Consider the following 13087-nt stretch of genomic DNA (forward strand, 5'->3'; position numbering starts at 1 on the left):
ACTTAGACTTTTAATCTACCTACTTTTTGGGCTCATCCACTGACATTATATATCAGAATTTAGGGGCGGCTTAGATAAAATACATATATTCCAATGGGCCGCATGGAGCCCCTTAAGCACCATCAATCTCTAATAAGAAGTGGTGGAATGTATGTTTTAGCTACGGATTAAGCAGATTTTAGCTACGGATTAAAACTGTAGCAACTTAGCTACGGTTTATATCCGTAGCTAAAAGCTTCTAAGGTCCGTAGCCTTTACTCGATTTTTTGGTAGTGATTACAAAAATTTCATTGGCTTCAACTATGAAAATCCTAAAGTCTCCTTATTTTTTAAACAACATAATCTATCTCCATGTTGAGAGAGAGAGAGAGAGAGAGAGAGAGAGAGAGCCAAGATCCTAAAAATCCTAGCCATCCAAGCATAGGTAATTGGCATCCGAGGAGAAAATCAAGAAATTCTTGTCGGTTGAGGTCACAGGAAAAGTGTGTTCGTTGAGAAGTTCCTGTATGTCAGGGTCACAGAAATTTCATGTTGGTAGAGAAGTTCCTGTAGGTTTGTGGTCACAAGAGATTTGTGATTATCGAGTTCCTGTATACAAGGACAGGCAATTTGCACGGCCAACAAAGATACCGGACTAGTTATCTACATAATGTCATGTCTTAGATCATGTATTATGCTAACCATATATATGAGCTGTGCAAGAGATGTGAAACACGAGTTGTTGCTCTAGACATGCATTCAACGGTATTGATTTGTACGTACATCACGTTCCAGCCCTCTATATTGACCGGACTCCACTATAGTGCCTGTTTCACACCGCACATTGGACCCCAAGCTCTTTTGGGTCCACTATGTTACTGTCCTTCAAGTGCACCTCGATGCTAAGCTCTGGAGCCAAAACTCAGGTGGCCCCCACCACCATGATTGTATCTTTCATCAAATCCACTCTCTTATGTCTTAAAGTCGCTTCCTTTAATTAAAAGTCATCACATCAGGGTTGCAGAGGCCCTGTAAAAAGGGGTCACTTTCTACCGTTGATCATTCAAAACCCAGTGGCTATAAATGCGGACCATTCCCTCCTTGCTTAGCTAGAACACCAGCTCTTGTGTTGGTGAAGATTTCTCTTTTTCTTCTTCTTCCTCCTTTTTATTTTATTTTATTTTATTTTCCAATGGAATCCATTGAGGGTCTTGTTAAGGAGATCAAGGAAGAGATTTTCTCACCGGTTGATCTCTACTGCTTTGTGGTGCCTTCTGCTTATGACACAGCCTGGATGGCCATGATCCCACACCCTCAACATCCTAACCGTCCAATGTTCTACAAATGTTTGGACTGGATTCTCAGTAATCAGAGGGAGGAAGGGTTTTGGGGAGAGCCAGGCCAGTCCAATGCCCCCACCATACAGTGTCTGTCTGCCACCCTGGCTTGCATGGTTGCACTCAAGAGATGGAATGTGGGGTCCACCAACATAGTGTTAGGTATTATTTATGGTTTTGATATGAACTCTCTTGTATCCACATAAAATGCAAACTTTTCAGTATCTCCCTGAGAGCACACGTGAGGACTGAAAAACAGGTTTTCATCCTTATGGGTTGGAATTTGGGAAACCAAAAGTTACTGGCCTTACATTTGGAAATGAGGAAATTGGTTATTATATCTAAACCCCTCATCAGGCTATCTGATTGCTTAGGTTCCTTCTGTCAAAACTCGGGCCGACTTGTGCTTCATTTTCCCGCAGAATTTAGACCAATGGTTAATTCTCTTTAACCGTTCATTTGTTGGGTGGCCCACCTAATTATCATATTAGCCCGTTCTTCGACATGACATTGATTTTCATTTTCCCGCAGAATTTAGACCAATGGTTAATTCTCTTTAACCGTTCATTTGTTGGGTGGCCCACCTAATTATCATATTAGCCTGATTCTTCGACATGACATTGTCCCTAATCTGAGCTCTCCTTCCAAACAGGCAATCAGAAATTGCAAGCATGGGGACCGAATTTCAGAATCGTTTTCGCTTAGTCCCAAATTTAGATTGGCTGAACAGTCTTAACCATCAATTGTCCAGGATTTGTTTAAATATAACCATCATTTTCATTTTTAACCACCCAATTAATGTCTGCAAATCTAGTAGTCATTTGACTTCAAGATTATTATTATTATTATTATTATTATTATTATTAGGGAAAGGTGGGAGCACCTGCAATAATTTTATTGATTCAAAAAGACAGTATATATAATCATTTGGGTGGGCCCAGCAAAAAGAAATCAGGCCTCACGAATTATTTGGCTTGCTTCTATTTTGCGCATGAAATTTTCAAGTGCCTGCGTATCATCCATCAGACCCCATGAGAGTATCCAAAAATTTCTTCTAAATTTATGTTGTGGGCCACATTAATATATTTTTTTTCTACTTCTTTTATTCTCGTACTACCTATAGATAAATAATCATAATCTCCTATACGAGCCAACCATATACCGCGGGAAATTTCAGTTGGTTTTTTTGGTAGGACCACACGTGTACAACGGTTGTAACTTGATAAGCTCATGTTCTATGGAAATTTCAGGATTGCAATTTATTCATGCAAACACAGATAAGCTACTAAGAGAGGAAGATGGTTGCTATCCTCGTCAGTTTGCCATTGTTTTCCCCGCCATGATTGAGCTTGCGCAAGCTGCAGCCTTAGATATATTTCCTGATGGCTTCGTGGAAGTGGTCGACGATATCTTCTGCGAGAGACAGAGAATTCTTGAAATGTATTGCTTCTTGACGCAATCCAATCTCTGCTTCTGATATTCATCTCTGTAGATCTTAGTCAGTCTGGCCCAGATCTCCGGTCCCATCCATCGTGGTCCGAGCTTTGGATGCTGAACTTTTGGCCTTGTGCACATCTTGATTTGATGCTCATGCTAGGGCTCGGCCACATACCAGGCCCATTTGTGACTGATATTGGTCGAACCCAGGCTTAAATTTCAAGCCTAGGCCAGTCAACGGGCTGATCATCGCTTTGCCAGAGCGGCCACCTTTGTCATGTGTTTGTGAGTATGCTAACAGACATTTAAATGCAGGGTAAAATGCACTGATCAAGCTTATTATCCTCCACTATCATCATATATGGAAGCATTGCCTGAAACTTATGTAAGTCCCGAGCACATACTCGAACATCAGAGCGAAGATGGTTCCTTGTTTCAGTCACCTTCTGCCACTGCGCATGCTTTTATGGCTACAAGAGATAAAAATTGTATGGTGTACTTGGAATCTGTGGTCCAAAGGTGTAAGGATGGAGGTGAGGAAAACTATAACACTTGTTTCGGTTACATGGCTCTCTTTTTCTTTTTCTTATTTGTGATTTTTGTTTCTGTCACTCTCTAAAATCGTGCTGTGGACTTCTAACCATTGCACTTTGGTACAGTTCCACCAGTGTATCCCATCGATGAAGAACTCATAAAGCTTTGCATGGTTGATCGATTGGAGAGATTAGGTTTGGCGGAGTACTTTCAGGAGGAAATTGAAGAGGTTTTGTGTGGCGTTTATAGGTAAAGTAATAGAAGCCATTAGTGGAAAGAGTGCACCTTTTTTTTTTTTAACTGAAGAGAGGGAAAATGCACCTAGCCATGGTAGGGCAAAGCATCGCCCGGTCAAGATGCTTAACACTGCTACCAACCAAAAACTACGATGCTCTTCTAAAAAAATTAAAAAATAAATAAAAACACACACAAGCTCACAATAAAGGGAGCAGATTAGATGCGGCCCCAGCCTCACCCAAGACAGTACGGCCCACCTTTATGTATTTATTCTGTATCCGCGCAGTCCAGCTGTTTTTCGACATTACTTTAGGGCATGAGCCCAAAAATGAAGCAGATTCAATTCTCGGGTGGATCATACCATCGGAAAGATTGGTGATTGACCATTAATGGCAACATAAGAATTGGATTAAGTTGAAATTTGGTTGGGTTCGTGTCCTTACCTCAGTGGTAGACTCCGAGGAGTTTCAACACAAGGTCTTGGGTTTGATACCCATAGGTGGTGAAATCCCACTTCGGCCTGTGTCGGGTGCGTGTGTAAATATTAAAAAAAAAAAAATTAAGTTGATATTTGCCTTTTCTCTTCATGGAGGTTTATGTGACCTTATCAACTGGTTAGAAAATAAACATTACAAAAACACTATGGTGGTTACTAGAGAGCTTATAATGGTAGAGCTTCCAATCACCACTTCTTCTTATGTTATGGTACACATGGGATTTGAATCTTCTTCATTTTTGGGATTATTGATGTAGAGGGGGTCGTAGAAAATTTCATCGCCAAGATGGATCAAAAAAGACTCGGTTAGTGACGGAAGTGATCCCGACTGTCAGAACCTTAAAACGGACATATCTTGCAAACTGGAATGAGTTACTGGACATTACATGTATGATTTTGGGGTAGGAGAAGCTACTTCAGCCACCCAACCCTACTACAACAGTTGAATTTTCATTTTATTTTCATTTTTACTATTTATAGTAAGTTTTAGTTTGATTATAACTCTTCATCCGTTGGGCCTTAGGAGTTGCGTCGAACATGAAAATTGCTTAGAATAATTAGGAGAATAGCATGGTTGAGCCAAATAAGACATTTACTATTTTTGGCCAAAAATCATGAGGTCTAATGGAAATCATGATAGTCTATAAATAGTAAGTTTACTATTTATACCTCGCAAGCTCGAACTTGGTTTGAAATTTTTTCACGCTTAAAAAATCAGCTCGACTCATCTCGAACTCAGTTTCGAACTGAGCCGAATCGAGCTTTTTTTAGTCGAGTCGAGCGAGCTAACTGAGCTGACTCGGTTCATGTACAGCCCTATGCAACCCATGTAATATGGTTCAAGATTCAGCAACCTTTTTTTTTCTTCTTATTTTCTAACTCCAACAAGATTCAGCGACCTTGTTGGAAGGGCATTCATGACTTTTGTGAAATGCAAAGATCTTCTCTACCACTCAATGGCCCATCCGCATTCAATTTGACACAGTCTGAATCATTTGTGGTCCTCACCACCAAGTTCTTCTGCGGCCTCAGATCCTCCACCACACCCATAACTTCCATGGATAAGTTTAGGTCCACATATCCTCATCTGTGCATTGAATTTTCTTTTAACCCATGCACCATAAATATATATTTTTTTCATTCCTTTTTATTTTCACTTAGTAATCATCTATTTAGTAATAGTTCAAGTTTGATTCAACGAAACATTTTTTGTTCTGATCCAATAATTAAAACATTGATCACAAAAGACTAGGAATCATACCCATGGACGAGCATGCAGCCGCAATGTGCAAAAGAGGATAAACAAGTACAGTAGTTTCCTCTCTTTCATACTACTACTATTTGGTTGCCACAGTCGCATTAGATATTAATAAAAAATTGTTGCCTTGAATGACATAAAATCTTGGTCTCTAGAGTGGGTAAGAAACTTTTAAATTGGACTAACTCTCAGAAATGCTTGCGATAATTTTTCAAATAAATGTGTAGGAATTGGAGAAAGCAAGAATCAGAAGCAATGATAGAGTCCATAGCCCCACAACAGATATTCAAGGACTCGTTATCATTTCGAATGTTGCGAATGAATGGCTACCGTGTATCCCCAAGTAAGTTATTTATTTATCTCATGTCTTCATCGTTCAGTTGTCCAAACAATTTCAGGATGTTCATATGCATTCATTTACCACTTGTAGAAGTATCCCAGTCCCAAAATCAGATAACTGATAATGAAAATTTTCTTTTTTAAGTTCAAATAGTTGGTTACTTTTTGTCTTGTTAGAGAATACATTTGCACATTGATATCTATTTTTACTCCTCCCTTGGGATGCCATATATATTCATAAACTAACCCTATTTAATTAAGATAACCCAATACAGAAAAATTATCTCCCAAGGGAGCATTGAAATAGATACCAACACAAATATATTCTCTAATATGTCTTAGCTGTCCACTAAATGTCCCCTGGCCTATATGTGTAATTTTCGGGTAATTGGAACCCGTTGTTTGACTTTTATGCATGCCATTGAGTGAGTGTATGTGAACCATAATGCTTTGCCAAAGTATCAATTTTTGTTCGACCGTCTTCTTGACGCCGCTTGGATTTTTGTTTGCAGGGAGGTTTTGTTGGTTCTTGCAAAATGAGGATATTATAAAGCACATCGAGGAAAACTACGAATACTTCTCGACTGCGATGTTAAATGTTTACAAAGCAACAGAACTTATGTTTCTAGGTGAAAATGAACTCGAGGATGCTAGAACATTCTCAAGAAAGTTACTAGAGAGGGGAATGGCCATGAGAAATGTAAAGAATAGTGTTGCTACGTCCAATAATCAGGAAGAGGTAATTAAACCCTTTTTAATGGGCTGGGCTTGGGCCAGTTACCAATACTCCTGCATAATTTTATAGTGGACCACACTTTGATGGGCCGAACTTTTTTAAAAGCAAAAGCCCACATAAGAAAAACTATTAAAGCCCAGGTTGCCCCACCTTTGTTTATAAAGTTTTTCGAAATACGAGGAGTAAAGTTCTTGAAAAATTATAGATTTTAATATCTCTTAAAGGATCTCCATTTAGATATAATCAAATTCTAAAAACAAGAACAACTAAAAGTGGACATTTTACCTTATATACTTTGATCATTGATACCCATCGTCCACGTAGGAGTTCTCTCTTTGATTCATCCAAACAATAAAGATGTAGGAAAAGATACTCCTCACACCCCACTATAGGGCTGGGGCGTGGGCTTGTGAGAATCATCCAAGGTTGGACCACGCATTTATGTACACATGATGATGGGAGGGAAAAGAGAAAGAGGAACCTCTTTTCTATTTTATCTACTATTTTCTTTTTCTATCTTTTTTGTCTCCAAATGTCCAAGCTCTCATCTCTATCCCTTGGAATATGATTTATTTATAAGGACTCAGGATCATAGAGTTGGACTAGTTATGGTGCTCCTGATATGAATGGATTTCAAGTCCCTACACATGTGGAGGAAGTCACGTGAGGCTCCTCACAAATAAGTTCCATTCATAGATTTAGAGTATCCTTCTTGTGGGCTCTAAAGTTGTTAGCTAGCAAAGATGCAAAGTGATAAAAATGGGTTGTTTTTGTGTTTTTAGTTAATGATACTTCTTTCTCAAATAAAAAACAAAGAAAAATCAAATTAATTTTCAACAAAAATGTCCCAACTATTTCCTAAGAAAAAAATAATTCTAGCCATACTTTACATGTACCAAAATAGATACCATTATTCCCACAAGAATAAGTGAGAATAATTGATTCATTCATTGTTACCAGTGCATCATACGATTCTGAGTCATGAGGCTCTTTGTTTACATAAAATGATGATGTCAGGGATGACGTGATGAGGTCAATCACCATCTTCCTCAATGGATAACTGCCTTGAAACCATAAGGCTCTCTTGAATCAACAATAGAAAATCTTAAATCCACGTGAAGAAAGAAGAAAACTTCTAAGAAATTAAATTATTTTAGCTAATGAATCTATAGTAAAAAGTAAGTTTAACATCTTTAAATAACTCTAAAAACGTAACCGAAGAGTTGTAATCAAATAAGGAAACAAATTCTAAAAAAATGCATAAATTTCCGTTATTTGTCAACTTATCGAGTTGACAGGTCGAAACAACAAGAAATTTTGTGATTTATGACCTATCAACTTGATTTATCGACTTGTTTAGATTTCAACCTATTAGCAAGATTTGTCAACCTGTCTAAAGTGGCAGAAATCAGCCAGCAAGCAATCTAGAACAGTACTATTTTGACTTATCAAACAGTATTTCGACCTATCAAAATTGGCAGAAATCATCCAGCAAGCAATCTGAAATTTCAGGCAAAATTTCGACCTGTTGACCACAAAGGTCGACTTGTCAAAAGTTGGCTGAATTTTGTCGATTTCTCATTGGGCTTTTTCGGGTTCATGTGTGTTAGGAATGTGCTTGATCCACATTCTACATCAAATGAGATGTAAAGATTTTAATAACAAGATATTTGGATAATTGAAATAGAAATAAGGACCTGTTTGTTTCACCATTTGCCACCATAATGTAAAGAAAATGTGCAATGATGACAAATTACTTTACTAGCTCTTAACACTATCTGCATTCCATTTGACCGCGAATTTTCATGTTTGGTTTACAAGTAATAAAATAGTAATAATGAACATTTTACATTCCTTCAACATCAAATCATTATGAAAATACATTGATGTCATTGTTTGGAAATCCTGGTGATGCCATGAAGAATTCCAATGATTATGAGGTCCTTTACCCATCTCAAGAATACATGCGCATTTCACCGATGATTCCTGTGGTTAGTTTGACTGTTGTAAAATCATAATGATGACACATGTCCTTTTCATTACCGGTGTAATTCATAAAACAAACAGGACTAAACAACTATGGAAACTAAAAATTATCAATTTATATAAATGTGTGTGATGACAGATTGAACATGAACTAATGCTTCCATGGCTTGCTCGATTGGATCATCTCGAGCACAGAGTGACCATTGAAAGAACCGAAAAAAACTGTCTATGGATGGAAAAGGCCTCATATTATAGGTATGGACGTCCAAGTGTCATCAATTCATCATAATTGCACATCCTATTTTTTAAAGATCAAAAGACAGAGCTTTATGGCAGGTTATCATTCCTAAACAACAGTTTGCTACTGCAACTAGCAAAGGACAACTACACACAACGTCAATTGATTTTCATGAACGAACTGGAGGAGTTGACAAGGTGGTAAACTCATTTTCTAGTAAATCTATTTGATCTTCTCCATTAATTAGATCCATTGCAAACATTTTTACTGCAATTATAGTGCAAATAGTTGCCATGGGACCCGACTATAATGTTCTAATTATAATAACATCCACATCGATCATTTTACATGTCATCCTTCATTTGCCATGGGCCAAAAAGAAGTCTAGCCAATCCATATGACTCAGGTGTATACACACAAGTAGGAACGCTTTTGGCGTTGGACTGGATGCCCCACCATTAATTTGTGTTGGGCACCACCCATATTTCAGAATGGCCTCATTTTTTAGGTGTGTCATCATCTGGGGTAGATGTTTCACATGAATGAATTGGATGACAAGTTCATAACATGGTGAGTCCTCTATGAGAATAAAGGGTGAGCATCTTCTCTTAAATCTCCTACTCGTGTGGCCCACCTGAGTCAAGGATCAGCGTCATTTTTAGGCCCATGACCAAACAATGGATGGCCTGAGTGGATGTCAACACCACATCACGGTAGATCCCACAACAACCATTTGCGCTAGCTATAATATAATGAATATACATTTGCACTTGATATTTTATCTTACAAACACAGTAACAATAACAACCACCCGGCCAGGCTATCTATTGTACGTGTAAACTACTACATGGAATTCATTGCTTGATTTAAATGCAACCATTTCACTTCTCAAATCAAACATTGTGGGTGTAGCGATCGAGCAAGGTGTCTCATGCCATTGTTAATAGATAATGGAAAAAGTAATTTGTTGTATTTTCATATAGTGGTCCTTATACATTGTATCATGATTCGTGATATTCATAGGTGGTCAAAGGAATCAGGTCTACGTGACATAGGATTTGGTCGAGAGAAGACCACCTACTGTTACTTAGCCATTGCAGCCGTTGCGTACAGTCCTTCACTTTCTGATCTACGGATGGTGGCTGCTAAAAGTGCAATCCTTGTTACAGTGATTGATGATTTCTTTGATATGGAAGGTTCGATGGATGAGTTAAATCAACTCACAGAAGCAATCCGAAGGTACTTGCCGGCCATCCATATTAGGGTTATTTAAACTGCATGTTTTATATGATTTTATTGTCTTTGTTCTTAAAATCATTTATTGTTTAATGGCACAAGATGGGATGTGGAGGGATTAAGTGACCACAGCAAGATCATCTTTGATGCACTTAACAATCTCATTAATCATATCGCGGAAAAATCGTTGGATAAACAAGGGCGTGATGTTACAGATAATCTTCGGGGAGTGGTAATTTTTCTAAGCTTTAACCATTAATCATATTATTTTGTTATTGTGAGTCCCTACTCGTGGCTCTATAATAGACCTTGTAAGTTTCAACACTGAGGTCATGAGTTCGAGTGCCCATTATGGAGTGTGTGGGTGTGAGTGTGTATATAAAAAAAAAAAAATTGTGTCATTGAAAAATGCTAAGGTGGTTCATTTGTGAGGGATTGAAGAGGCAGTTCCTGCACAAGGGCCAAGGCATGATACCTATTTGTGATCTAGACCGTTCAACAACATGGAGCCCACCATAAAATTTGCCTGGCCAGATGTCTGGCTGCTTATTTCATTAGCTGAAAAACACATGTTTGCACTGATCATAAAGATTCTACGCCATCACTCTTTTTCTTCTCTTGCTGTCCAACTTTTTTTTCTTTGCAAAGTGGCCTAACTAGTGAATGGGCGGCAGGGAATGTTCATGATTAGTGCAACATGATTAATGGCCTGGATATCACACGTGTGCCACATTGGGAAACAGTGAATTGGCTCATCCTTCTCCCCAATAAAATGGCCTCAGCGTTTCTCTCTCGTTCATATGGGCAAATTAAAAGCCAGTTATGCTGAGCCCACACACCCACGCAAGCCACCTAATCCACAGGTGACAACCTATGCCAACATGGCACTAGGTAAAAATCCTAGCCATCCATCAGGAGGACCTCACAATTTAGATGTTACTGCCCAAATACAAAGATGGTCCATTTAGTAGGTGAGCCATCATATTGACAACCGTACATTTGTTCAGTTAATTGTGATTCACATGAATAGTGGTCCGACCTAATTGTTGGCATGGGAATTCTAAACGGTACCCTTCTAATGGATGGCTTGGATATTGTCGATATTCGCCATGCTGGCATAAGTGGTGGCATGTGTACTGGCTGACTTAACTACACGTGTGATCTAATTAGGACAGCTCTTTGAAAGTTTTAACAAAAATGCTAAGTTTTTTTTTTTCCTTGTGGAAGTGGTACGAAACATTTGTTTCATGGCTAAAGGAAGCTGAATGGAGCAGAATGCTAATTGCACCATCCATAGACGAGTATATCCAGACCGGCATGATCTCCATTGCTGCACATACTATTACGCTTCCAGCAATTTATTTGATAGGCCCAAGGTTATCAAAATGCCTGATAAGGCCATCGCACACTGAAATTATTACAAAACTTCTCATGGTTATAACACGTCTACTCAATGACATACAAAGCTACCAGGTAAACAAGCATTTTCATTGAACTTGTTCCAAGTAGAAGGCGCATGTCATATATAAAGTGATAACTGATTCAGAAGATTAGATTATTTAAAATTTGCAGCCTAGTTTTTTTTTCTTTTCTTTTTTTGGTGCGGCCCAGATGGAAGGGCCCACCAGTCTCATATATGGCAAAAAACTTATTACAACCTAGGCTATTTCGGGCGGGGCAGCAATACCATAGCAGGCCCGCCTATCATATCCTATACAAATGATTGACTATTTCAGCTTCCTCACGGATGGGAAGATGAATCATTATGAAAATCTAGTTGTGTTTCTATCAATCATTATGAAAATCTCATGTCCAATCTCACTTTCAGAAGGAAGAAGCAGATGGGAAGATGAATATTGTACTGCTATACATGAAGGAGAATCCAGGAGCACATATCAAAGACTCGATTGCTGGTATAAGAAAGATTCTCGATGTGAAGAAGAAAGAGTTGCTTGAACTTGTTCTAATGGATGACTCCAGCAACATGCCCAAAGCATGCAAACAACTCCATTTATCTTGCTTAAAAGTATTTCAGATGTTCTTCAACTCCAACAATGGGTATGACTCTCCCACTGAGATGCAGGACTACATCAACAAAGCAATCTATGACCCTTTAATGGTCCAAGTTCAACACTCACTCCAGCAAGAAATTATCCAAGCTCACTACGGATTAAGGAAGGAAAATGCAAGTCTCAAACCTCAAATTGCCAGAAGTTTTCAAGATCATTGTAGCAAAATATCGACCCTACGAAAAATAACCCGCTTGAGTCCAGAAAATTGGTGCAAAATATCTCATGATTATACCTCGCCACGTCATACAGGCATCGTACCATTTGAAGTCAGACAATTGAACCTTGGTGGTCAAGTCCATTTGAAATTTCGATTAAGATCCTACCCTAGCATATTAACACCTCATAGGGTGGCTAAACCTTTATTTTGGTTATAAGAAATTGTGTAGTTTTAGGCTTGTTACAGTGGGATTGTACTGTTGGGTGCTCTTGTAGTATGGCATTAGCTCTATTTCAAATATCCTCTGGTAATACTAAAGACTTCAATCTTTTTAATTACAGTGAGAGTTTATAGTTTACATGCTGATGGTTTGGTTGTTGATGCTGTGGAGCATTTGTTTTATTCAATATAAAAAGGTACTTTCGAATAGTCTGTGATGCTTCATGTTCACCCAGTTGGAAACAGTGATTTCTGCAAATCCAAAACCGTGTGCATATCTTATGTGCAAGCTGTTAGATTAGATTTTTTTTCTTCTAAGATCAGATTGCTAGCTATGTAGATTTCTTTCTAGATTTCTCTGGATTATTTTTTCTTTATTTAGCTACTCCTAGGATGAATCTAGACAAGGATAGTTTAGTAATTTCACACAATAAAAAAGCCTATAAATAGGCAGCAGTGTAATACGATTTTCAATTCATTCCAATAAAGTTAGCAGTTCTTTCTTCTTCTTCTTCTTCCAAAAGTTTCAAGTTTTTGTTTCATGGTGGCTGCAGCCACACGTCAGCAGGAAGCTGGGTTTTAGACCCAACAAAGTGGTATCAGAGCTACTGATCCTTGGGCCTCATCAGCCGTAATAAGGAGGCTCTACACTGCATGTTTTGGGTCTGCAATACCCAAGACAAATCAGTCGTGGAAGGAGGTCTCGCACTCCCTGTTTTCCCTCTGCCAGGTTTGTTTGATCGTCAGTTGTGGTGGGCCCATAACCCACAGGTCCAGTTTTTTTTTCAGAAACAGTTTCCAGCAAAAAATCTGCTTTGAAAAAAAA

General features: G+C 38.4%; 1 protein-coding gene across 3 annotated transcripts; it reads left to right on the plus strand.

Moving 5' to 3' along the window:
- The first annotated feature begins 683 nt into the window (after positions 1 to 683).
- On the plus strand, positions 684 to 12400 carry LOC131221960 ((E,E)-geranyllinalool synthase-like). 3 transcript variants are annotated; one of them, XM_058217261.1, is made up of 12 exons: positions 684 to 905; positions 2567 to 2756; positions 3069 to 3286; positions 3413 to 3536; positions 5506 to 5621; positions 6130 to 6356; positions 8479 to 8594; positions 8676 to 8774; positions 9601 to 9816; positions 9916 to 10045; positions 11041 to 11286; positions 11642 to 12400. In XM_058217261.1, the coding sequence occupies exons 2-12, from the start codon at positions 2656 to 2658 to the stop codon at positions 12257 to 12259; spliced, it is 2211 nt and encodes a 736-aa protein (XP_058073244.1). In that variant the 5' UTR covers positions 684 to 905; positions 2567 to 2655; the 3' UTR covers positions 12260 to 12400. The 3 variants fall into 3 exon arrangements, with proteins under 3 accessions (XP_058073244.1, XP_058073242.1, XP_058073243.1); XM_058217259.1 differs by lacking the exon at positions 684 to 905 and adding an exon at positions 1109 to 1478; XM_058217260.1 differs by lacking the exons at positions 684 to 905; positions 11041 to 11286 and adding an exon at positions 1109 to 1478.
- Positions 12401 to 13087: the final 687 nt, after the last annotated feature.

The sequence above is a fragment of the Magnolia sinica genome, chromosome 12 (assembly GCF_029962835.1).
Source record: "Magnolia sinica isolate HGM2019 chromosome 12, MsV1, whole genome shotgun sequence".
NCBI lineage: Eukaryota > Viridiplantae > Streptophyta > Magnoliopsida > Magnoliales > Magnoliaceae > Magnolia > Magnolia sinica.

What these genes read in the sequence shown, in the direction of transcription:
- LOC131221960 (XM_058217259.1), top strand. Translation starts at nt 1,172, where the DNA reads ATGGAATCCATTGAGGGTCTTGTTAAGGAGATCAAGGAAGAGATTTTC. An exon ending in GAACTGGAGGAGTTGACAAG is followed by an intron (nt 8,775 to 9,600) that starts GTGGTAAACTCA and finishes TGATATTCATAG; the next exon opens with GTGGTCAAAGGAATCAGGTC. An exon ending in CAGATAATCTTCGGGGAGTG is followed by an intron (nt 10,046 to 11,040) that starts GTAATTTTTCTA and finishes TCCTTGTGGAAG; the next exon opens with TGGTACGAAACATTTGTTTC.